Here is a 25,508-nt window from a genome sequence, read left to right as displayed (position 1 = left end):
AAATGAGTCATATCTGACGACCATGAAAAGATGAAGAACTGTATTTGACACCAATTATTTACATGGATTGATAGGATTAGAGGATCAACAGGTATTAAACAGTAAAATGTGCTCTATGAGGTCACAACGACCCTGACCTTTGACCTTAAGGAATATTTGTGCCAAATTAGGAATTTCCCTCAAATTGGACAGATATGACAACATGGTGATATTGACCTTTGACCTCCAAAATCATCTCACTGATCCTTCACTAAGCCCCTCTCTAAAATGGCTACGGTCCAGTTCTACATTAGCAACAGTAACTAGGCGCAGGAGACCTGTCAATCATGAAATGAATCTGAAACATGAGTGAAGCTCATAGAAAGAGGAGTTTATACAAATAGCCACTAAATGTGCCATCGGTGATTAATGTCTGACACCATTTTCAAGTCATAATTTAACAGAGTGGAGTTAAAAGAGCCCATAAGGACACGCTGAGGTTATAAAGTCATTTATTATTTTAAGAGGGTTTATTTCTGGGGTGGTCAGACTCATTTTAGTTCAGGTTCCACATTCAGCCCAGTTTGATCTCAAACAGGTCAGACCAGAAAATAATAACATAATAACCCATAAATAATGACAACTCCAAACATTTCACTATGTTTAAGAGCGAAAAAGTAAAATTACATTATGAAAATGTTTACATCTACAAACTATCCTTTACAAACATGTGCAACAAAAAATGTGCAATTTTAACAATATTATGCCTCAGTTTATCATTTACACGAGCATTACAACTTAAGGATCACAGTGGATCTACAAATACATGAAACATTTGAAACAAAAAAAGGTATAATATTGTTGTACAGGTTTTTTCATGTACTTTTTTTTTTTTTACACTAAACCAAGGAGAAAAATTTGGAGTGATTATTATTGGATTTATTATGTAAAATGCTGACAAGGCTTGTGGAATCAGTGACATCTTTTAAATCACTTCTTAAAACACATTTTTATAGACTTGCTTTTATGTGATGTCTGTCCCTTTTTAACTTAAATTTTTAAATTTGATCCTGTTTGATTAGTAATTTGTTCATACATCTCTCTAATTGTGTTGCTTCTGTTTTAGTGTTTTTACTTGCTTGGTGTATCCTGCTGTTGTGCCCTCTGTCAAAGCACTTTGTAAACTTTGTTTTTAAAGGTGCTATACAAATAAAGTTATTATTATTATTATTATTATTATTATAATAAGGTAATTACTGGGTTAATCTGTGGAATGGCCTGGAAGATCAATTCAAACAGTCTAAAACAATTAAAACTTAAAAAAAGATGTACAAATTAACTGTTGTTCATAGATATAGAGCTCAGGATTGACTAAAGAAAATACTTGTTTAAAAGACTAGGATCAGTATTGGTAGTTTTATAAAGGACAGGATTTACCTGAATTAAATACGTATTCTCTTCTGTTGGATATTTAGCAATGATTACATTGAACATTTTTTGTTTGTTTTCATGTGGAAACTCTGTGTTAATTACCTCCGCCAAGGAGGTTATGTTTTTGCCAGGGTTGGTTTGTTTGTTTGTTTGTTTGTCTGTCCGTTAGTGTGCAACATAACTCAAAAAGTTATGGACGGATTTGGATGAAATTTTCAGGGTTTGTTGGAAATGGGATAAGGAAGAAATGATTAAATTTTGGTGGTGATCGGGGGTGGGGGGGCCCTGATCAGCCTTGGCGGAGGTCTGCGCTCTCCAAGTGCTTCTAGTTGTAAATAGGGTTAAGCAAAATAAGTCTGAACTTCAGCCTAAACCCTTTCGGTTGCATTGTATATGGAACAATGGATATGTTGGGTTTTTTTTTTTTTTGGTTTGTTGCATGAAGTGATTGACGACCAAATAAACTAATACTGTATGGAATTAAAAAAAAAAAAATACTTACGAAAAAAAAAAGATGCTCTGACACCATGAAGCTTCTGCATGTTGTGGCTTTTAATGTCTTTGTGTTGCTTGAATGGGAACAGACAAATTAACTCAGAAACTGGATTTACAGTAGAATTAAGAAAAGAGTCAGAATCCAGCTCTCACAGTTCACACATCGATACAACCAGACCCACGAACAAGGCATAAAAATACAAGGACAAGTCACACGTCAATAATGCTTTACATCAACATCCCACATACCTGCGTCCTCTAATTCAACAAAATATCTTTAAAAATGGATAACATAACCGATCAAATGCGTGTCTAGTTTTGATACGACGTGGTAAATATATATTACTCTCCATTAGACTTTCCTACAGAAGCTGTGAATGAATAAAACAGCGAAGAGCCCGTTAACGTCATGTCAATGTACGAGGACCTTCATCAGACCTTAGTGCAACGTGAACAGTTAGAAGAGTGGATACAGCAGGGTTCGATCAGCCTGGAAACGCATTCAACCGCTTTAGTGACGAAGCCTAAAGCTGCTCCGAGGTCTGAGAGATTCAACAGCAAGTCTGACAAAGTAAAAAAAAAAAAAAGAGAAAAATCAAAGAGAAGCTGCTCGTCAACACTTTACCAAATGGAAACAAGACGTTAGCTTTAAAAACGTACAATGAACGAAGAGCTGAGCGATGAGAACTGTTGAGTGTTTTACATCAGAATCATGTTTACATTTTTATTCAGTCTATTGGGTTCATTCTGTTCAGGTCAGATAAATGCTTCAGTGTTTTCATCTTATTCAAAAATCCGATTGAACTAGTTCGTCTTGGGTCGTTTTTCCTGTTACAGTGTCTGACTTTTGTCTTGTTGCTTGTTTTCACGTTTTCATTTAAATGTATATTTTACAGCATTTTTGTCTTTTCCGTATTTCTTAGTCTTGATGCATATTTCAAGATATTTTTACCTTTTGCATGTTTCTTTGTCTTGTTGCATACTTTATGTTGCTTATTTTATGCCACTTTTACTTTTTTTTTGTTAACATATTTCCTTGTTACATCTCTTACATCATGTTTAATCTTTTTTCCACATTTAATATTGTATTGTTTTCTTTTATCTGTTGTGAATCATCTAAACCCATAGACAACATCAGGTTTCTTCAACTTTCACCCAGAACCAGAAATCAGCTTTTTAACTATAAAGAAATGACTTTTATCACAATAAACATAGATATAGACTGATATGAAAATGAACATCGTGACATTTTTCACTTCGATCTAAATGAACAGGTTGACGAATGCAGATTAAATAAAGAAAAAGACAAATAACGTTGCTGTCAATCACCTTCAGCTGCAGGTGTTCTGGTTTGTTACATCTTAGTATTAGTGTGTCCAACAACAGCAGAAGCTGCAGTAAACATGTTGATCTGAACATGTTCAAGTTCAGATTAATGCTCATTTTTGCTTCTCTACTTAAGACAAGAGGGTTGTAGTGTGTTGTAAGTAACTGTGTGTGTCGCATTTGTGTTTACATGGTGAAAATGCAGCGTCCGTGTACTAATAACATCCATTATCTGAGCATCAGTGGATTAGAACTTCGACACAGGGATGAACCAATACGGATTTAATCTGTGGATCTGATGACGCTCAGTTCTCAGTATTTCTTCAGAATCTATCTACATGTACATGCATTTCATTCAGCTGCTTTTAGTCGCATTTTTAATATATGCATAGAAAATTAAGTGGAAAAGGTTTACAGTAAAGCAGGTTTCCATCAAAATGAAAACTAGGCATCATCCACTGCTGTTCTATGAATATTACCAGTTGATTCATCATCATCATGTTTCAATCCGTTCCAGGTCAATGTGGTTGTTAATCCGACCTGAGCCACTGATTGAAGAGCTGATAGATACGAGGTTCAACTCACATTTTATGTCATGTTATGAAAAACTGAACCGTTGGAATCATAAATTTGCTTTTTCTTTTGCTGATTTTCTGCAAATTCAGCTTCATTTGTGCTGCCTTTCAACAGAAATCAGACTGACAGCTGTGTCTCCAAAAGGTCAAAAAGGTCATCACACTAACATGTGAACTTAAAGCCAGTGTTTGTCAGAAGGTGGCGCTATAAACAGATTAGAAGCACTAGCGTATCCTGTCTGTCTCCATATGAAGTGGATGATGAGACTGGGGATAATTCATCTAGTCAGTCCACATGTACTTTACACTGAACATGTTTTAGCTTCTCATGGAAAAATATTGGAAACTGATCAGTCACGAGTTACATCATCACTACAAAGCTGAAGCCCCGCCCCTTTTGCTATGGCCCAATGGGATCTGACTTCATAAAAATATGAACAGTGGTCGTTGGAGAGAGAGGAATCATTTACTGACCCAATTTGAATTGTCTCACCATTTATACACAGGATGTTCATCAATTTAACAGATAATTTTACAAAGATAGTACAGAAACATCTAGTTTAGTGTTAAATTTCTCAATGGCCGAATCTGCCATCGAAAACAAAAACAACCGTTATCTTGGTATATTTTACCTCATTCTTCCATAGAGGTGTTTAAAGTATTAAGAGGTTGAATGGTTCCAGTGTTTTTCATGTTGAAGCTGCAGAGACATCGTCAGTCACTGTGATGTCTCAGGTGTGTAGTCTTTATTTTATGGATTTTCAGTCTAATATTTCAACAGTTTTACAACAAACTCACCAGCTATGCACTTGGAAAAATATCTGTAAACTGGCAAACATCACATGTGGAAATGATCTCTCATCACTGACTGTAATTCAAGCTTTTCTAACCAAAATAAGATCCCATTGGACACAAGCACTTTGATTATGTGCATTTACTCTTTTATCAACAACTGTGTGAGTAAATTCTGAACTTTCCTGCTTTTATGAATGTTAAGATGTGATTTTAAGAAAATGCACATAAAAGAACCTAAGACTGATCAGGATTATGTAACGAGAGCTGCACCTTTCACCTCCAAAGTATTAAATTTAAATCAGCAAATACGTTGATAATCCAGGTCAAAATTTTGAGTGTTTGCTGTGAATACTTTCTGGTTTCTTTTCTTCCTTGTAACGGTAACTGAACATCTTTGGACATTTGAGGATGTGTTGTGTTGATTTTCACACAAAAAATTTCAACAAATGAAAAACAAAATGAACAAAAATAGACAAAAACAACAAAATAATCAACATAAAAATAAGCAAAATGAACTAAAGTCTCACTGTTTTATATCAGTGTCTCACATATTATATTGTTTTACTCTGAAATAGTGTGAAAATGGTTAAATTATAAGGTGGAAGATGTTGATTTTGACATGTTTCTACCATAATTAAAGAGTTGGTGATTAATGTAATAGTTGCCAATTGAATTAAATAATTTCTTCACCTCGTGTACATAGTGTTTTCCTTTTTGTTAGTGTTTTCGTAGTGATTAGCACCTAGACTAATTTGAACTGAAGACCCGTAACTGAGGGAGTTCTTTAGTTTGGGGGGTGGGTTTGGTGGGTTTTCGAGGGGCTTGCTGGGATATATTCCTTCCTTTTTTTTCCATTTCTGTAGGTTAACATTAGAACCAGTGTTGGCACGTAGCAGGTCTGCGGCGCTGGCGATGTGGGCAGGGCTAAGGTCCGGGGACCCCTCCCTCCTCTACGGTGGCTGGTGGGAGGGGATCCTTATGGAAGGGGGTCTCCTTGTATATGAACCAGCAGTTTCCTGCCCACAGAATCAGGTTTAAAAAGCCAAAAATCTGCAGAAAGACAGAAAAAAAAACACAAGAAGAGACAGGGATTAATCATAAAGCTGCTTCAGGTCGACCACAAACAGAGGGTCCACAACCAACCCTCTCAAATGGTCCAAGATCCACATGTGTATTTGATAAATATAGTAATAGTTCAATTCAATTAAGCTTTATTTAACCCCAAGAGGCAGTTAAAACAGCAGAGAGCAGCGCCCATCAGAAATAAACACATAAACATATACATATTAACTGGTGCAATCTGGTTATAAAAATTGAATGGTTGAGAACAATAAAGTGCTTAGATCTGATAAAGTTCTGTGTAGAGTTGACACAGGTTCAGATCTGTATTCATGTGTTTTTCATGATCTGATCACATGTAAACAGGTTCAACGGTGGATTAGATCTAGGAGATAAAACTACAGTAATAATCCTTGTGACATATTTGATACAGTAATAACTACATTTATGGATTTTCTTGATATGTATTGTCATGCTGGTGTGAGTTTTGCATTTGTTTTGTTGTATGTTTTACATAATTATTTTCTTTCCTCTTATGTTTTTAATCATTGTGTCTTATGACATATTTTATCTTCTGTGTTGTTTTCATCTTGTTCTCTTACTTTTCTTTAAATCCTTTAAAGAACAAGAAATGTTTTCTTCAACTTTCACCAGTACAAACCTTAGACTTGTTTGATTGGACACTTACCATGATTATTATCAATTTCGACCTGCTGGAAAAGGTTTTTGGTGACATTTTCAGTTCAACTCTGACCACATTCAGATCATTCTTTAAGCAGTGTGCCTGTGAATGCACCCTGGAACATATCGTACCATATCATACAGCGACATGTCTTGTATGCGACTAAAATCAGTGCAAACAGGACCATATTAACGTGTTTTAAAGATTTACATTGAATTGATTAATTCATGTCAACTCATATAAAGAAAAAGCAGGAAAACCTCCTGCAGCCTGTGAACTTTTACTACTCCCAAATGTAAATCAAATGAAAAGCCAGGAAAACCTGTCTCTTCTCCCAGTGAAACAAATATTAAAAGACATCTGTTAAATTTTAGAACTTGTGCTGAAGCCAAAATATCTGCAGGAAATGAGAACCTGGACCATGTTTGACACTGCTGGGCTTGTTTATTTGCAGATGGATGAGGGAATTGACTGCTCAGATGTATGAGGAGACACTATCTAACATCAGGTTTTAACAGAAGTATTTAGACCTGAACATTTGTGATCAGATCAAACCAAAAATGCATGTTAAAGCAGGTCTGAACAGGGCGCGGCCATGCACATTTACATATTAGTGCACACACTACTCAAACATGGAGCTCTGATAGTGCCGTTTCTTATGTTCAACACCAGGGGCACTGCTTCACTCTGGTGCCATCAGAGACTTTAACCACTGGAACCTGATTCACTGAGGAACCATGAGGCAAATTAAGTTGAGAGGAAGAAGGAGGAGGAAATGATCAAAAAGAGGAAGAGGAGAAGAAAGAGGAGAGGGAGAAGACTGAGGAGGATAGTTTTTAATCTTCCTGCCAGGTGAGAAATGAGGGCCTTTAACAACACTCAGAGGATTGTGGGTAATTAAACAGCACCAAGGATCCACAGATGCAGCCTTGAGATTTCTCCAAAGAAAGGACTGATATCTAATGATGTACATTCATTCATTCATTCATTTTCTGAACCCTCTTTATCCTCACTAGGGTCACAGGGGTCACTTGGAGCCTATCCCAGCTACTTACAGGTGAAGGCGGGGTTCACCCTGGACATTTCGCCAGTTCATCTCAGAGCTGATCATATAGAGACAAACAATCACTCTCATATTCACACCTATGGGCAATTTAGATTAACCAATTAACCTATCATTGCATGTGTTTGGATGGTGGGAGGAGCCAGAGTACCCGGGGAGAACCCACACAGACACGGGGAGAACATGTAAACTCCACACGATGTACATTTATGTAAATGAATCCTCAAGGGATCCTTCACTGAGAAACAGCCAGAGTTGATTAATCTTCTGTTTGATCCTTCTGATTGTAGACATTAATATATCTACAATCTCTTTAATTAAATAACAATTAGCACCAAATCAACACCACACACCTGAATCATTTAAACACTATAAATACATTCTGGCGTTATTCATCTGTGGTAAAAGTGTCAGAGTTTTGGCGTGTGCGTCGGTGACTCACCACCGAGGCGTTGAGGCGGCCCATCGACGGGAACTCTCCTGGTTGACAGGGTTCCGTACAGTGCTCCATCAGATGGGTGGGGTTCGTGGCCCATTTGACATCAGTTAGGCCTTTGCCCCAGGCCGAGGACGACACCAGCCACAGGAAGGCGAAGGCAGCGGTCACCACCAAGTCCTGACGGAGACATCACATGGCATTCATACAGCGTCACATGATCAATCTTCAGGCTTCAAGTTGTCGTTTCATACTGATACATCCTTTTATGGTTTGTGTGTTAGGTTTAATAGTATTTAGTCTGTGTTTCTCGAGTTCTAGTTCTCATTAGACCTCAATAACAATTCACACAGACTGACATTTGAGATTTAGAACTGAATTAAAATATAATAATATTATACGTAGTATTTTTTTTTTTTCAAATATTAAAAAACAGTGCTGAAATGGCAGCGGTTCTTCTACATGGGTGAGTCTGATTTAGTTATTATTATCTTTGCTAAGTTGCCATTTGTTGATCAACGGTTCAGATTAAACTGTCACAGTTGTGATCTTGTTTGTTCGATTCCAAACAGACCTTTAGTTCAGCTATTGACAACGATCATAGCTATTGTTTTAATGTGTTACCGGGGTCTGGTAATGTATAGGATTCAATGACAAAACCAAACGTACAATTTTTCGCGATATTTGCTGAAGTTTGAGTTGAAAAAACACATACTTCTAAACAATATGTAATCCTTGGCAAATGTAGATGAGGAGATTTGGGTGATAGGGTCCACGATAACATACATATCAGTTCAATATTGATGATTATCATTATTTCTTTGGTCTTGATTAAACTTGAATGATACCACATGGATATATGTTGTTTTAAAATGTTTGTTAAAGATGAAATGAGGTGAAAATAAAATAAATAAACAAACAAACAAATAAATAAATAAATAGAGTGACATTTAAGATCTATTCCCCTGATCAGAACATGGAATATACTCTAATGGAATTATCTTATAATGAACTGATAAAACTGAAAGACAAATGAAAAAATGTAATTATCACAATGTAGAAAACATGTCACACCAGTGTATTTTTTGTTTCAGTCACCCAGACCTACTACCACATGACTGATTAGAGGAGAATATACGTCATTCCTGTTATATTTTGGCTGAAGCCTAAATGTGATTTATAGTTTTGCACTCAGGACAGAAAAAAAAAAAAAGAAAGATAAGAAAGAATAAATGAAAACCAAGCCCTGATGATCCTTACGTGAGTCAGGCTGTGGGACTGATGGATCCGGGTCCAGACCATGAGAAACCTGTGCTGTAACCACTATGATGTGTCCGCGTGTGCTCTGGCGGTAGACGTGCTGGGATCCCAGTAAAGGACCAGGGGTCGGTGCAGTACAGGAACCCAAACACAACCGGACGCATACGAAGAACTCTGCAGACGAGGAGAAGTCACCCTGGAGGAAGGGTATCAGTTTCCTGGGGGGCCGTTACAAAAGGGGATCTGATAAGGATACGCCGCCAGCCTGGAGGACGAGGACAGAGGGAGGAGAACCGGTTAACGGATGCTCTGATGAACCCACTGATCTGATGCTAATGATTTCAGAGAAAACAGAGCCGCACCTGGGTCAGGTCCTCTATCCGACGGACGCAAAGAAAAGAGAGCGTAACACAGGTAAGACTTTAGACATTGAACAGAAGCTTTATTTCACTGGAACTCACAAGATCTGCTGCTGTTAGAGGTTAATTCATCTGCACCACAATGCCAAATCTTCAGACTGAAAACAGACGGTAGGTAAGGACTCTGATCTGACTGAACAGAGACGTGTTTTGTTTGTTTGTTGTATGAGCGACATCGAAGACGATTTCAGTGGGTTTTCTGGTTCTAGTCTGGTTTAACGGTGCCAGCCCGGTTTAATGGTTCCGGTCTGGTTTAATGGTTCCAGTGTGGTTTAGTGGTTCTAGGTCTGGTTTAATGGTTCCCATCTTCAGACTGAACAGATCAAGGTCAGAGACAGTATCATAATGACAACTCCAAGACTTTCAGGTGTGTAGTTTTTATATTTAAGGGCTTTTCACAGTCTAATATTTCAACAGTTTTAATTAAAAATTATCTGTAAACTGACAATTTATTACTGGATTATTGGCCCACGGGACACAACTAGAAGGGACAGGACCTCGGCTTCTCTATCCTGATCAAAAGCAGCATTACCAGAATGACAACTCCACAGAAGAGGCTGAAGTCAGCTTCAGTATCATGTCTGGTTTTCTTCAGTAAAGGGTCACATGATAAATCAGGGAAGGAGACGCAACCACTGACGATTCCCAGTCGGACCAGAGAACATAACGCAGCACAAGTTGGACATTTTGAGTTTTAGGGTGGAAGGGGCCTCAACACCAGTAACACTGGCTGCAAACACAGACATGTTTTTACCATCTCTCTGGAACAAACTAAGGAGTTCTAGTGATCATAGTCACCGGAGATATTGTCAAACTAACCATGCAGTCTGATGCATCTTTCCTGGGTTGTGGTTCTTCATCATTTCCAACCAGGGATGTCAAACTCATAGTTCTGGGAACCACATACAGTTGAATATGATCTCAAGTGGCAAGGAAAAACAGTGAAAAAAGTACAATTACATTATGAAAATGTTTACATCCACAAAGTAACCTTAAGAAAATGCAAATAACATGAACTAAAAAAAAAAAAAAGTGTAATTTTAACAATATTATGTCTCAGTTTATCATTTACACATGTGCATTACAACTTCCAGATCACAGTGGATCTACAACTACACAAACACATTTAGAAAAAGGCCGAATATTGGTAAAATTCCACTTATTTTTCTTAAGATATTTCAGGTTATTCACATTTTTTTAAAGGATAATTTGTACATGTAAACATTTTCATGAAATTTTCACTTTTTATTCACTAAAAGAGATAAAATTCATAGTTTGTCGTTATTTATAGGTTATTATGATAATATTTTTCTTGTCTGACCCACTTGAACTGGGCTGTATGTGGAAGCTGAACTAAAATGATCTTTTCATCCTTGATTGTTAATATCTTCAGTGTAATTTTTGCATTTCACTAATTCCATCCCACGGCCAGATTGACCCTTTGACAGGCTGCTTTTGGCCCATGGGCCGTATGTTTGACATCTTCAAATCAAACCGACTCAGGGTGAACATGCAGTAGTTGTAATCCTGAATTGGTATCCGAAGTGCGCCTTTATAGGCAGGTCCTTCCCTGGGGACGGACACTGGACTGTGAAGTGGTTTCCCCAGAGTAGCCTCCGGTGGTGGCAAAGGCAAAGATGGTGAACCCTGAGGGGGCGAGACAGAGACAGTTAGACAAATAATTTAAGGTTTTAAAACACTATGACAGTGTGATTTGCTGCTAAAAAAATTGGGCACTTATTCAGAAAATTAGAAACTGGGTTTTTGGATCTGAGGTTTTACAACAGGGATGTCAGAAATCATTTAGTTTCAGGTTCCACATTCAGCCCAAAGTAAGCTCACGTGGGTCAGACCGGTAAAATAACAAAATAATAACCTATAAATAATGTTAACTCCAAAATGTTCTTTGTTTCGAGTGAAAAAATGTCAATTACTTGTTTGAAAATGTTTACATCTACAAAATATCCTTTCAAAAATGTGAACAGGTACAAATATGAACAACCTGAAATTTCTTAAAATAAGTGTAATTTTAACAATATTATTCCTCAGTTTATCATTTACACAGATTCATTACAACTTACAGATCACAGTGGATCTACAAATACACAAAACATTTAGTAACAGGCAAAATATTGTGATAGATTAGTTACACTTACTTTTCTTCAGACATTTCAGGTTGTACATGGTTGTTCATGAAAAGATAGTTGGTAAATGTAAACATTTACAAGTAATTTTACCCTTTTTACATTAATCCAAAGACAAAAATTGGAGTTGTCATTATTTATAGGTTATTGTGATAGTATTTCTGGGTCTGACCCACTGAATGTGGAACCTGAACTAAAATGATTTTGACATCGTTGATAGTTTATCGTTAATATCTTCAGTGTAATTTTTGCATTTCACAAATTCATCCAATGGGCCGGACTGGACCCTTTGGTGGGCCGGTTTTGGCCATGGCCTGTATGTTTGACGCCCCTATTTTATAATAACTCATGGTGTCGTTCAGGTTGAGGCTGAAGACGATGTTTTACAGATTCACTCCATTCATAGTATTTGGATACAATAGAGTCCCCTGGACAAAAAATGCATATGTATCCCTGACAGAATCACTGTTCATTTCAACATTCATTACTTTGAGTCAGATTCTGCCACCATTATCATATCAGCCTTTAACAATCCACATGGGTCAAACTCCAGTTCACTTTACTTCTCCTGGACAGAAGGGAACACATTCTGACATTTTTCTACATTTTCCAAACACAGCAGGACACAAAAAGGCTCCAATAAGAGTCAGTGCTTTAACAGAAAATCCCCCCACAAAAAACATCATTACAATAAAAAAAACCACCGTCGATGCCTTGTTTCTAAGTAACAGCTGAGTTTTCCCTGCGAGGTTGTGTCGATATCGCTCACATCCTTTTTTCCCACAGGAAACAACCTCCCTCCATCTCAGAGTCAGAAAGCAAACACTGCAAATCCGCCGACATACAGCTGACAAACCAAAAAACACAGCTCACGCAGACCGACATGTTTTGTGTTATCATAAGTTCATATGATCCAGAAGCTTATAACTGAAGAACCACAAGGACTAAATTAATCATGACATTTCATTTGAAAAGTAATAACCTCTAGTTTCACAACATTTCCCTTGTTTATTATGTGGATAAAGGTATAACATGTCTTTATTGACAAAAGATTTATTGTAGAAACAAATGTATCCAATCCACCAAAGGCTCCAATCCAGCCCATTGAATGAATTTGTGAAATTATACTGAAGATATCAACAGTCACAGGTATCAAAATTATTTTAGTTCAGGTTCCACATGCAGACCAATATGATCTCAAGTGGGTCGGACCAGTAAAATACTATCATAATAACCTAATGTAATAAAAAAATGAATAATAACTCCAAATGTTTCTCTTTCTTATAGTGTAAAAAGTAAAATTAAATGAAAGTGTTTACATTTACAAACTATCCTTTGACAAAAATGTGAATAACCTGAAAAATAGGAACTAAATGACATGCGTTAAGAGAAAATAAGTGCCATTCTACCCATATTCTGCCTTTACTAAAGGTTTTGTGTATTTGTAGATCTATTGTGATCTGTAAGTTGCAATACACATGTGTAAATGTTGAAACTGAGGCATAATATTGTTACAATTGCACATATTTTTCTTATGACACTTCAGGTTGTTGTTGTGGTTTTTCATGTTATTCACATTTGTTCAAGGATAGGTTTGTAGATGTAAACATTTTCACAATGGTAATTTTACTTTTTTCACCCTTATTATTTTACCGTCCAGCCTAACTGAGATCAGATTGTGCTGAATGTGGAACCTAAAATGAACCTGGTGTAAATGAACCTTACTGACTGTCTGGTTTCTTCAGTTTTCACTTAGGGACCAAAAATCTGCCTTTAAACTTAAAAATATAACGGTTAACATTTATCACCATGATCATCAACAATAGTAAATGTTTGATGAGGTGGGAAATACTGATGAAATAAAACATTAGTGTCACAGAGGTTATTATTATTATGCAAGTACTGGAACAGGTGAGGTGCTTAAGTAACGTTTGTGACAGGTCTAATTATCTTTACGTTAACAACAACTTCTTCCAGGTTCCCAGTTCTGCTTAAACTAAGAACAACAAACGTCAGCAAATAGTTTTTACTGGAGGGAAAAACCGCTGAGGATGTTCAACTGTTCTGACACAGAGCAAACAGCAGCAGGAAGAACGCCGGCCGAGTGGAGCCCAGAGCGTGTCCTCTCTGAACTTTACCATGAACTGACGGAGCACAAAACAGTCCAGACGTCCAAGACTGAACCTGAACATGAACACATGAACACGAAACCCACATCCAGCGGACTGATTAGTCTCATGATAATATTCTGTTTATATCATGCTAATGTTCCTGTGCAAATCAGCAGACATATTATCCCTTTACCCTTTACGGTAGCCTATAGTGTGTTTCCAGCGTTTTGTTGTTTTACTCCTGTATATTCAGATGTACCATTATAATACAGTACGGCCCAGAAATCACAATTAAATTTCTTTAACTCTTCTCGTGAAATGGATTGTGACAGTGTGATTGTATTCTTCATAAATAAAGTGTAAGTGGGACTCAGTATGTAATCATTACACCTGGTGATTACTAATGGTGTAGAATAGGAATAAAAAGACATGTGTCTGGAACAAATTATACCAACTAAATGGGAAAACAGTGAAGTTTCTTTTACATTAGGAAGTGTGTTGTCATGTTTGACTAAAAACAAGAGTTAAAACTATAATTAAAATGAATAAGTTTTGATAAATTATTTTTCTTGTTTTTTTCTCATTTTTGTCTTCTACAAATTATTAACATCACTAATAATTATGGATGCACTGATTGCAGATGTTACTTTGTTTCTTTTTTGCTGTTATGTATCCCCTTAACCAATAAATCTTCATTATGAATATAAAATAATTAGTATTTTAAATCCTTCACCACATTACTTTTGAATGAACACTGATTTGTCATAGAAAATTCAGACAAAAACCTAAATAAATAGCATGACAGATAAACAGACACTGCCACTGATTAAAAGACATCTGATATACTGATGCTGATGTTGGCTTATACATTGCTGCATGCTCATTAGAAATCACTCAAAAACTAGGACTGAAACTAATAATTATTTCAATAATTGACTAGTCATCAATACTGTTATTGACTAGTCTGAGTATGAACCGCAAAAAAAACCCCACCAAAAACCCAGTGGCTCTTATTTATATTGATTGCAGCAATAAATAACGTCTGTTCCACAACAATTAGAAAGCATAACAAGTTTCTTAAAGAAACAACTAAATACTCAAGTATTGCAATCAGCAATAAAAAACATTTGGGATACACATGAAGACGTCATTAATGACCTGCCAACTACTAAGTTGGTGACTAATTTCACAATCGACTATTTGTCAACTGGTCAACGTGTCGTTGCAGCCCTGGACTGGACTCATATGAACATTTTCATAGCGATAACATTTCAATCTGAAGCCTGACAATCAGAAATACATTTTACAGTTTACACACATCTAGTTTGAAATAGTGGGATTGTGGTGTTTGTTATTTAACATGAATAACAGGTTCGTTCTTTGGTGACAAACAGGTTGAAGCTCGTTCCAGATCCAAAGCGCAAGGTAGGTATTTATGAATGGACATGGGATAGGTGGGATAAAGACCTGAACCCAAACCCAGACCCAACCCCCACACCCTCGACACCCCCCAAGTGTCAGCACATGTCCAGCTGAGGCGTCCCAAACATCCCTCCCCACCCAGAACGTCTTTTCAGAGCCAGGAAAAACCTTGTTAAGGTGCTAAACTGGTAAACAGAATGCGCCCTGCTAATGCGACTGCTGCTGTTTCGTCCTATTTTTAAAAACCAGAACGTGAAGTCAAGAGTGAAAATAGACCAACAACTGGGAAACAGAGTGGGTTTTCAACCAGCAGCCGACAGCGGGCAGCGTTACGTACATATCCAACATGGAACCAGTATGTGAAGCTTGTCAAACACTGCATTAATGTGTTGACACCATCTGACCTTTAGGTCTACATCTATATCTCACTTTTGTGCATTAAAACCTGTGCCAACCTGTTAACAAGCAGTTAAAAAAGTTCATGGTTTTGCTGAAGTGGCCAGTTCACCTGGTTCCACAGATAAAATACTGCTTATTTTAATGTATAGTACAGCTTTACTGTCTATTTAAGGCTTAGAAACAGAACACATCACAAATAAACTACAAATGACATGCATCAGAATAGAACTAGTAATTTAAGAGGTTTTGATTTTACAATTTTTCAGATTTGAGGGATTTTCTAGATTTTTACACATATATGGACAACTATTGTAAGAGTAATCATCTAAAATCATGTGGAAAGTCAATTATTTTTTTTTATTGTAAGTTATAAAAAAAAATCTCTTTCAAGAAGAACACCAAATAAAAAACCCCTGACAGTGCATTCACAGAGCATTAGCCCAACACACACATATTCACTGTGGCATCATGTCATTAAATTTACATGTCACCACATTCATTTCCATCATTAGACCTGACCAAACTGAACCAACCACAGATCATAACACTCCCCCCCCCACAGGCTGTACTGTAGGCACTAGGCATGATGGGTAATCACTTTCATCCCCTTTCTCTTCTCACCCTGATGGACCATCACTCTGGAGCAGGGTCAATCTGGACCCAATCAGGACCACATGGTCCATTGAAACACAGTCCAGTCTTTATGGTTCTAAGAAATGAAGCACCTCCTCATGCACCAGTTAAAGGGTTAAAGAAGTGAAATATATTAATCACTGCTGTAATTATCCAATGGAAGTACCTGGACTATTTCAAGATTCCAGATTGTTTATTGTCATGTGTTGCACATAACACAGTTTTTTTTAGAGGTAGTTCTTGGCTAGATATAAAAAAATATATATAAAAAAAAACTATGAGTTAATCCAAGTAGTGACTTGTTTTTTAGCCTCACGTCCTCCACAAACACAAGGAAGCTCCAACATTTGAGAATGAATGCAAATTTTAGTCAAATAACATAAAAATTCCCTTGACACCTGAACTGCAACCCTTGAAAAATCTAATTATTTAGTGACATTATTCTTTTTCACCTTTTACATAAACACATTACCTCTAAGCTCCACCTTTACACGGATGATACAGTTCTTATTTATCCATGATGACATTAACATTCAATTATCATTTATATCTTCAAAACACACATTTAATACTCTGACATCGGTCATCAAACTGTTCCAGAAACTAAATGGATATGATTCTCAAAGGTAAGAATTCAGTTCACAGCTCTAAAGACACGTTTTAGCATCATTCATCTTATGTCCCAGCGGTGGTTGATGTTGTGGTTCATGTTTGTTTCTCATCCAAAGTGTTGACATATTTCTTATCAGTGGGAAACACCTCATGACATAAGGACTAAGGTCCTGATACCAGAGATGATATTTCACATGACCCGCGATGACATGGTTTCAAGTCGGTCACTCATGTTTCACAACTGTCGCCTCATAAAGTGTCTGTGGATAAGCATCGCGTGGAACCGGTGACAAAGGGCAGCTCCTCTCCTCCCCCCCTGTCACCCCCCACCACATCCTTCCTCCAATCAAACGCTCCCAATAAGGCATGTGATTTCCTGCTTCGTACTTTCTCTCAAGAATAATGTCCTTTGTTCACTCACGCCCACATCTACCGAAGTACATTCCTAGATCATCGGGGTCTGTTTCTGCTCGGTAACAGCTGTGAGTTCACCGGCAGCGATGGACGTGTTTAAAGAGCCAATAGGGATAAGCAGAGACACAGAGACACAGCAAGCACAGTATTTAGCAGCTTCCAACCCTGGGAGGATTCCAGGAATGGGTTTCATCTTTCAGGTGTCCTCTGGAACTACACAACATTTCTCAGCTTTCACCTAAGCCCAGTGTGACCCGCCCCAGGACCCCAAATAAAGCATCCATCCAGGGCGGGGGTTCCCTGTGCAGAGGTCAGGGGTCCCGCCCAGAGCCCAAGCATTCCTCCACACCTCTCATGTTCGGGAGCGGGGCCGGATCAGATAAGAGGCAGCACGTATAGGTCCAGTTAATAACATTTCACACAGCAGCAGTTACGTGTCCATGACTCACGATGCGACCTTATCAGAAGATGCAGAAGTGAGGCTCTGAGTCACAAGAAAATTAAGAGATTTCCATGTTCTGTTCAGCTAATAAGAGTCTAAATGAAACTCCAGGATTAAAGTCATAAACACCAAACATGAAAAAGCCAACCTTCCTGTACTGCAGTGTTTTTGTACTTAATTCCCAGTTCTTTCCCCACACACCTTTCTAATGCCATGTGTCCACATAGCTGTGTATCTGGAAAAACGTGTATTTTCTCCCGTGTTTTATTTCTTCCATCTACATGAAAGTATTCCAATTTCATGGGCAACAGTGTAGTTTTATCTCTAGGTTAGTGAAATGTTTGTCATGTTTTAACCAAAACAAGACTTCAAACCACAACCCAAACCAATCACTTTTTCAGACATTCTTATCAATAATGACAGACTACAGATGTAATTTTGTCTTCTTGTGTCTTTTCTGTTTTTGTTTTTTTTTCATTTTTGTCATCTACAGATTATTTAACACCACTAATATTACAGATGCACTGATTGCCAGTTACTGTTTCTCAATTTTTTAAATTTATCCCTTAACCAATAAATCTTCATTATAAATATAAAATAAATTCATATTGTTAAGTCCCTGACCACATTGTTTTTGAATGAACACAGATTCAGACAAAACAAAAACAAAACCAAACTAAATAAATAACACAACAGATAGGTAAATATCTGGCACGCCCATCAATGAAAAGACATCTGATATACTGATACCAATGTTGGCTGATGTATCGTGGCATGCTTAGTAATAATCACCTGACTAAAAATCACCCAAAAAACTAGAGCTATGCCAGTTTATATCACTGAAAATTATTATTTCTTAAAAACTCTGTCCAAGTATAAATTTTATAAAAACTTGTTTTCGTTCTTGTGTGTTTAGGCTTCAGAGTTCTAGGATCCGAACGTCTCAGTAGGATACAAAAAAAATGCAACATGTCATGTGACCTTTTGTTTATCCTAGCTCATGATCATGACCTCATGATGGTGCTCTACGGTTATGCAGGTTTGTGTAGATAAAAACATTTCTGAAAAGATTTGGAGTGTAAATGTAATTATTGAAAATGAGCCGGAAAATATCTGTTTAGATAATACATTGACTAAGATTTGAAGTTGATAAATTCTTTAACACGGTCAAACTCTGGTCTATTTGTTTCTAGTCTGAATCATATATATTTTTATAGTCGTTTGTGCTTTTACTGTTTTTATGGAAATCTTCTGTGGGACAACGGATGGAAACTAGCCTTTGGCTAAAATCTGGAGTGTTTACATTCATGTGAAAACATGTATGTTCATTAATGCTCACTGTACCTTTCAAATAAATAAATTGAAATTTCAGTGTGACACAAAACAACGAATTAGCAGACTTATTCACATAAAAGCAAGTTACAATCAGAAAACAAATGAAAATGAAAAGACAAGATGCTGTTAGCCTGGTTTACATATTTGTCCATTTAAGTGCTTGTTGCCTGAGTTGTGTTCGGTTTTCCGACAATTGGTTTTGTTGAGGTTTTAGCCAATGTTCTTCTGGTTACATGAATGTATAGAATGTGTATGATGCTACAAGCACCATGTGGCCTTACCGAGGCAACACAGACGGAATTGTGGTTAACTGAGTTTTCTTCATGATCAAACTTCAGCTTCAGATAGACTGTAGTGAAGTAAAAAACCTCAAAATCAAACACTTAAGTAAAAGTAAGGCGACAATTTTTAATTTGTTACTGCTTTAATCTCGATCTAATCTGATTTTTTTCATTTTATTTATTCTGACTTAATGTTATATCAAAATGAATTAGATCAATGCAATCTGAGCTCTTATCCAAGAAGGTCAACCCATTTTGTGACTGTTTGACCTGATACTGTAAATAAAATTAACCCTAAAGATAAGAGAAACAATGTAAGTGTAATTATCGTCATATAAAAATGGTATAAAATGGAAAATGGAAAACCTAAGAAGCCCCATAGCCTTCTGGGAACCTTATTGAGATGTATGGTCTTGTTCCAGAACAGGGATCATCTTTTTATATATATATATATATATATATATATATATATATATATATATATATATATATATCTCCTTGCTGGACTCCATCGTCTGTCAGTGACGACCAGCTCCACCTGACACCACGTTGGTAAAACGCTTGTACTGGCTTCCATCCATGTTTAAAGGCTTTGGCAAACAGAACAGTTTGACATTTAGGAAAATCAATTACAAACATCTCCCAAGAGTGAGTAGAGGAGGGAGGGAAATGAGAAGAATTCTGCCTATTTCTGTCTGGAATGTGAACTTATAACAAACACAACCAGTTCAACTAATATCTGCGTTTAAGACGCTCAGAGCAACAAGGCATCAACTGTGGGAACGCCTTGAATGCCAAGGAGTGAAGAACGTTCATAAAGATAAAAACAACCGCCTCCAAAGCAACAAAGCAATTGAACAATAGTGGTCTGATGGAGTCACAAGCTTCAGATACCGGCATGAACAGACAGTAGACAATGAACCACAGACAGAAAGGTACTGACAGAATAACAGACTGACAATCTGCAAAAAACACGATAAACTGACAACGGCAAGAGAAAAGAAGTCAACATGGACATATCCAAAGCAGTGTTTCCCAAACTTACCCAATGTTTTAAAAATTACACCAATGGGACGCAAAGTCCAGAAAAGGGACCATTCATTTCAACATCACTTTATACTATTTTGTTAAGTGTTTCTAAGCAGTATTAACATTCCAGACTCTTGCCGACAGGGGGCACTATGGTTCCAGAACACACTTAGGACCAAAACCACCAACGAATTGACCCTATGTATCTGCAGACTGTATCAGTCACTGAATAAAGTATAAAGCCCATTGTTTACACACATCTGTATTATGGTATCATCAAGTTTTCCTCTTAAACTAAAGCTCATACACTTATAATGGAAAATTTATTGTGCTGTGTGACTGACAATTGTAGCTTTGTCTTTAGGCAGAAGTAGAACATGATGTTCCAGTAAGTTTCTTTATCAATACGTTTTGTTACATCCTGTGAGCTCAGTTCTGTAAATTCAGGAGACCATCAGTATCCAGAGGCCCCAAGAATGACTCTGAAGATTCTTTTATTAGAGACAAATGTCCACGACACACTTATTTTAGCAGTTGCTCAAAATAACAGTGTCTTAATATTTTCACATGCTGTGTCAACTGATAGTTTACATTATGGCTCTGTTAGCTTAGCTCTGTTTTTAGACTGAAAACAGCCACAGTAAAACCACAAATCACCTCTCTTTTCTGTACGGTTTGTGTTGTCAGTAGCTGTACTAAAGATTTGTTTGGAATCCAACAAACAAGGTCTGAACTGTCACAGTTTAGTCTGAACCGAGGATCAACAAACGGCAACTTTGCAAAGATAATAACATCCCATAATAACTTGGTACCGTCATAAGCCTCAGAATCAAAGTCACCTGTGTCGAAGAAGTGCTGACATTTCATCATCAAACTCCATTCTTTACATTTACAGTCTTGTCCAGTGGAGTTTATTTCCATCTGTTTATGAGGAAGGTGATGACCGCTCAATTAAAAAACAGTTAATCTGGAAAAAAGTACTTCATTTAGCAGGGAAACATAAGCTCCAAAGGTGCCAAAGCAGGACCTAAACCAAAGTGACAAAAATCATAAAAGACTCAAGTTTTAATAAGCTGATATTTTCCTCTTAAAGCTGCAGGAGCTGAAGTCAGAGGAAAAAATACAGCAGAACTTCAGAGTACACCCTTCCTGTTGCAGCTCTGTCCAAAGCTAAACACTAAATATGGCTAAACTTGACACTGTTGTAGAAAATTAAGCCACTTTTCCCAGCCTCAGTGATGTTTCACTGAATCTGGTCAGTGGTCGGTACCTAAGGTTCATCTGAACACTGGTTCTGTTGTACGTTACAAATGTGTGCACATTTTACAGGGTTATTTGTGTGGTTAGTTGTATTCATGTCGCTATGCATTGTAACCATAGACTGTATATACTTAGTAAACTTACAAACATAACATTATAACAACACACTCCATGCTTGTCCTTAAAATAATTTATGGAGTTATGTTAAAGGTAAAGTGAGACTTTTCTCACCACATGGCAAAGTAAAACAGAGCATGATGGGACATAGGGATGGGATCATTTAAAGGAAGCACTGGACACAGATGAGATACAGCCTGAAATCAGAGTCCAGATAAGGAGGTGAATTCTGGTTCCTTCTCAATCTGCTTTAATTATAATAAGAACAGAGACACAGAGACCATCATGGAATTTAGCCCATATGCCCTCCACAAATGTACTACCCTGTGGTTACCTTGTTGGCAAAAATGTACGTGCATGAAAAAACAGCTATGAAACCAGCATACATAAATATTATTTTCTTGCTTTTTTTTTTTACCTCCACCAGGAGGCATTGTGATCACTGCTTTGTGTGTTTGCGTGTGTGTTTGTTTGTTAGCAAGATAACTCAAAAAGTTATGGACGGATTTTTATGAAATTTTCAGGAAATGTTGATACTGGCACAAGGAAGAAATGATTAAATTTTGGTGGTGATCGGAGGTGGGGGTGGGGGTGGCAGATCTGTCTTGTCGGAGGTCTGCTTTTCTTGTTTTTTATATAAATCTCTTAAACAACTTAAGCCCTGCTCAAAACTATAAAACATTAAACAATTTTCAGGATTTTAACCCTTTAAATGCCATTTTAATTATTTGAGTTCTGAACTATTCATTACAAAAAACAAAAATAACAAACCCATAAATAAATGTAATATTTTCCATATAATAAATAGTAGGGGGATGAGGCACTGGTGGTGATTAGAGTCTTGGATGTGTCACAGATTAAGAGTAAAATTGACTTGATTGCATTAGTATTTTTTTCTGTAGTGTCTGATACTTCCTCTGGTTACTGTTGTGAACAAAAATGCCCAGTTGAATTTCATTATAATCACATTTTTTAATCTCACTGCAGTTTAACCATATAATGTTTTGAAGAAAACTAGTGATATTTGACATTTCTACTGTATTCCAGCAGTTTCAACCATTTTCCCATTGGTTGAAACTGGTTCCCAAACTGGGAAACTACAGTGCAGTAATTTCCCAGTTTGGGACAACTAAAGTACATCTATCTGCAATGAACACCAAAAAAACTATCAACCACGGCAGCTTTCAGTGTGCCAGATATTTTTTTAGTCAAGAAAGAAGATTATGGAAACACGAAATAGAATAAAACTCCCATAAACATTCAAGCTGGAAATGAAGTCCCTGTTCATTTGATATGTAATGTACCGATGTTTAATATGTACTCTAAAGGCGAGCACTGCCACTAACTGACTGAACCCGGTGGAAACAGACCTTCCTACTAGTCTTCCTGCATATTAACTCCCCAGCAACAGATAAGACTGTATGTGTTAATTCCCAACAGGACGAGGCTGCGGTACGAGTCCCCACCTTGGATACGCAGAGCGCTAACAGCTAACGGCTAAAAGAAGCTACAGAAAGAGTGTCTGCTGTAGTGGGAAGCTGTTTCATAATAGCCTTTCTTATTCCACACACAGGGCCACGGTGGGTGGATATTTGTGGTGTGTTTTACTGAGCAGCAGCAGCAACATGGAAATCCAAGCTGTCAGAGACTGAGCAGCTGCTGCTTCGTCCAACTGACACAGACCACACAGATCTGCATCTACAGCGCTTTTATAGACCTCCATAACAGGAAAAAGTCTGCTTTACCATGGCCATAAAACCATAGTACACTCATCTCAATTAAGATACTTGTCTTACTGCATCTTTAATGATATTTTCTCCTTGTGTCTTTTATAATTTTTTCGCACTGTATAACATTTTTACCATTTACCATCTTCTCCAACAATTTATGATATTTTTGTCTTCTAACCACGTAAACCCATAAATAACATCTATTTTCTACATAAATCATACTTGAAACTTGGCTCTTGGCCTGTTGGTGGCGCTGTTTAACTATAAAACAATTAAGCTACTGCTGGAAAATATGGCTCATAGTATGTGTTAATTCTCTTGTGTGCATGAAATAAACATTAATAACAACAGGTGGAATCAGATATTACAGGTGTATTTTATCTTGGGACCAATAAATTCTTTCTGTCTGTCTGTCGATCAACATATTCTAGATCTTTTCAGGTAGTTTTTGTTATATTGTACTTTTTGATGAATAATTTACAGACATGTATAATCATCTGGTTTTTTTTCAGTTTTCCTAAGGACCAAAAAAAAAAAACAGCCTTTAAACAGCAAGATTTGACATTTATCATGATAATACTCAACACAGACAGGCCAAACGATTTTCACCAGACTACAAACAATGGCATCGTCACAACTCTTGGCCAGTTGCTGGCGCTGTTAACTATTAAATAACTAAACTTTGGATAGAAATCAAGACTCATTATATGTGTTAATTCTTTGGTAACTGGTCCACTTGCTACACATTATTGAGTTTTACTATGTAAAGAATGTCCATGCTTTAGATGGAATTGAGTGTTTCTTGGTTAACCTTTCACTAAGTCTACTGTAAATGTACAACATAAGGCAGAGCTAAAAACAGCTGCAAATGAATAACTGACAAACCAGGCCTTAACCTACTGCAAATTTTTCTCCATTCGACGGTAAGTTCGCTGACAAATAATAAAACAATGACAATTATACAGATATCACGTATTATCGATATATCATGATAATCTGTCCAACCTATGATCATCACAAAATCATTAACTTGATTAAGAAAAAATTGTTTTTAGACATTCTTAAGGAAAGTCAAATAAATCACAAATGTATCAGTGTTTTCATTTCTCTAAAAACACTTCTTAAAATCAGAGACCTCAGATGTGTTTTATCTTAATGTGTGTTGTTGTGTTTTGTTTATTACTGTTCCTGAGGGTTTTTAGAAGAATGTAACAGTTGGTTGTAAAGTGTAAGTTCTCCACTAAAAGCAGCAGTCATCTGGAAAAGTTCATTCCACTTAACAGGGAAGTAAAGGACCTTAGCAGGACCCAAACCAAAGTGACAAAAACCAGCCTGCCATCCATATAGAACCTGTTCCTTCAGCTTCTACCCCGAACTAGGACTATCCTGTAAAGACATGAGGACTGGACCTGTGTCTGTGGACCAACGTGGACCACAGACACAGCTGACCGTCCATCATCAGAAACATCACGAGAATCCAATGACAGAAGTGATGCGTTCACGTCCAGGCTTAACTGAACCAGGAAGGGGGTTTGAGTCCGGGTTTCCAGAGCAGGTCTACAGGGTCCACACAGACTCCAGGACTTACCCATTCTAGGACCCGAATGAATCCCAGAGGTTCCTTCAGTGGTCCCAGGTCCAGGGAAAACCCAGACGAAAGTTTCTGAGGAGAACAAACAAGCGTAGAAGACAAACAGAGTAGTGAGTACCGTGAGCAGGTACGGAAGCGGCTCGTGTCGGTACCTTTCCGTCACCTTGCTGCTAACTGGCCCTGCCCTTGTTAGCCCAGTCGTGCTAACGTTAAGCTAACTCCTGTCACCGCCGCGGGTTCCCCCTCCTCACCTGAACCGTGTCCATGTAGACCCGCAGCAGTCCGGCCTCGGCTTCGGCAGTGTCCGTTCGCTGGTGGCTAACTGACGATAATCCGTCTCATCCGGAGAGTGACAGGCAATACGACCGCTCCTGGCTGTCAACAGGCGGACAAACAGCCAAGCACAACTGATAAAAGCGATGAGAAACCGAGCAACAACCGACACTCAGAGCTACAAAAACATTACAA

General features: G+C 37.4%; 1 protein-coding gene across 1 annotated transcript; it reads right to left on the bottom strand.

The window, feature by feature from the left end:
* Positions 1-1,943: 1,943 nt before the first annotated feature.
* LOC115419878 (synaptophysin) lies at positions 1,944-25,508 on the bottom strand. The gene is given in 8 exon segments (XM_075353477.1): positions 1,944-5,651; positions 7,848-8,021; positions 9,166-9,312; positions 9,315-9,366; positions 11,048-11,117; positions 11,120-11,166; positions 25,036-25,112; positions 25,292-25,508. Coding segments are annotated over 8 exon segments (708 nt in total). The 5' UTR covers positions 25,307-25,508; the 3' UTR covers positions 1,944-5,525.

This window comes from Sphaeramia orbicularis, chromosome 5, assembly GCF_902148855.1.
Source record: "Sphaeramia orbicularis chromosome 5, fSphaOr1.1, whole genome shotgun sequence".
NCBI classification, from domain to species: domain Eukaryota; kingdom Metazoa; phylum Chordata; class Actinopteri; order Kurtiformes; family Apogonidae; genus Sphaeramia; species Sphaeramia orbicularis.
This window is presented reverse-complemented; position numbering and strand designations above follow the sequence as displayed.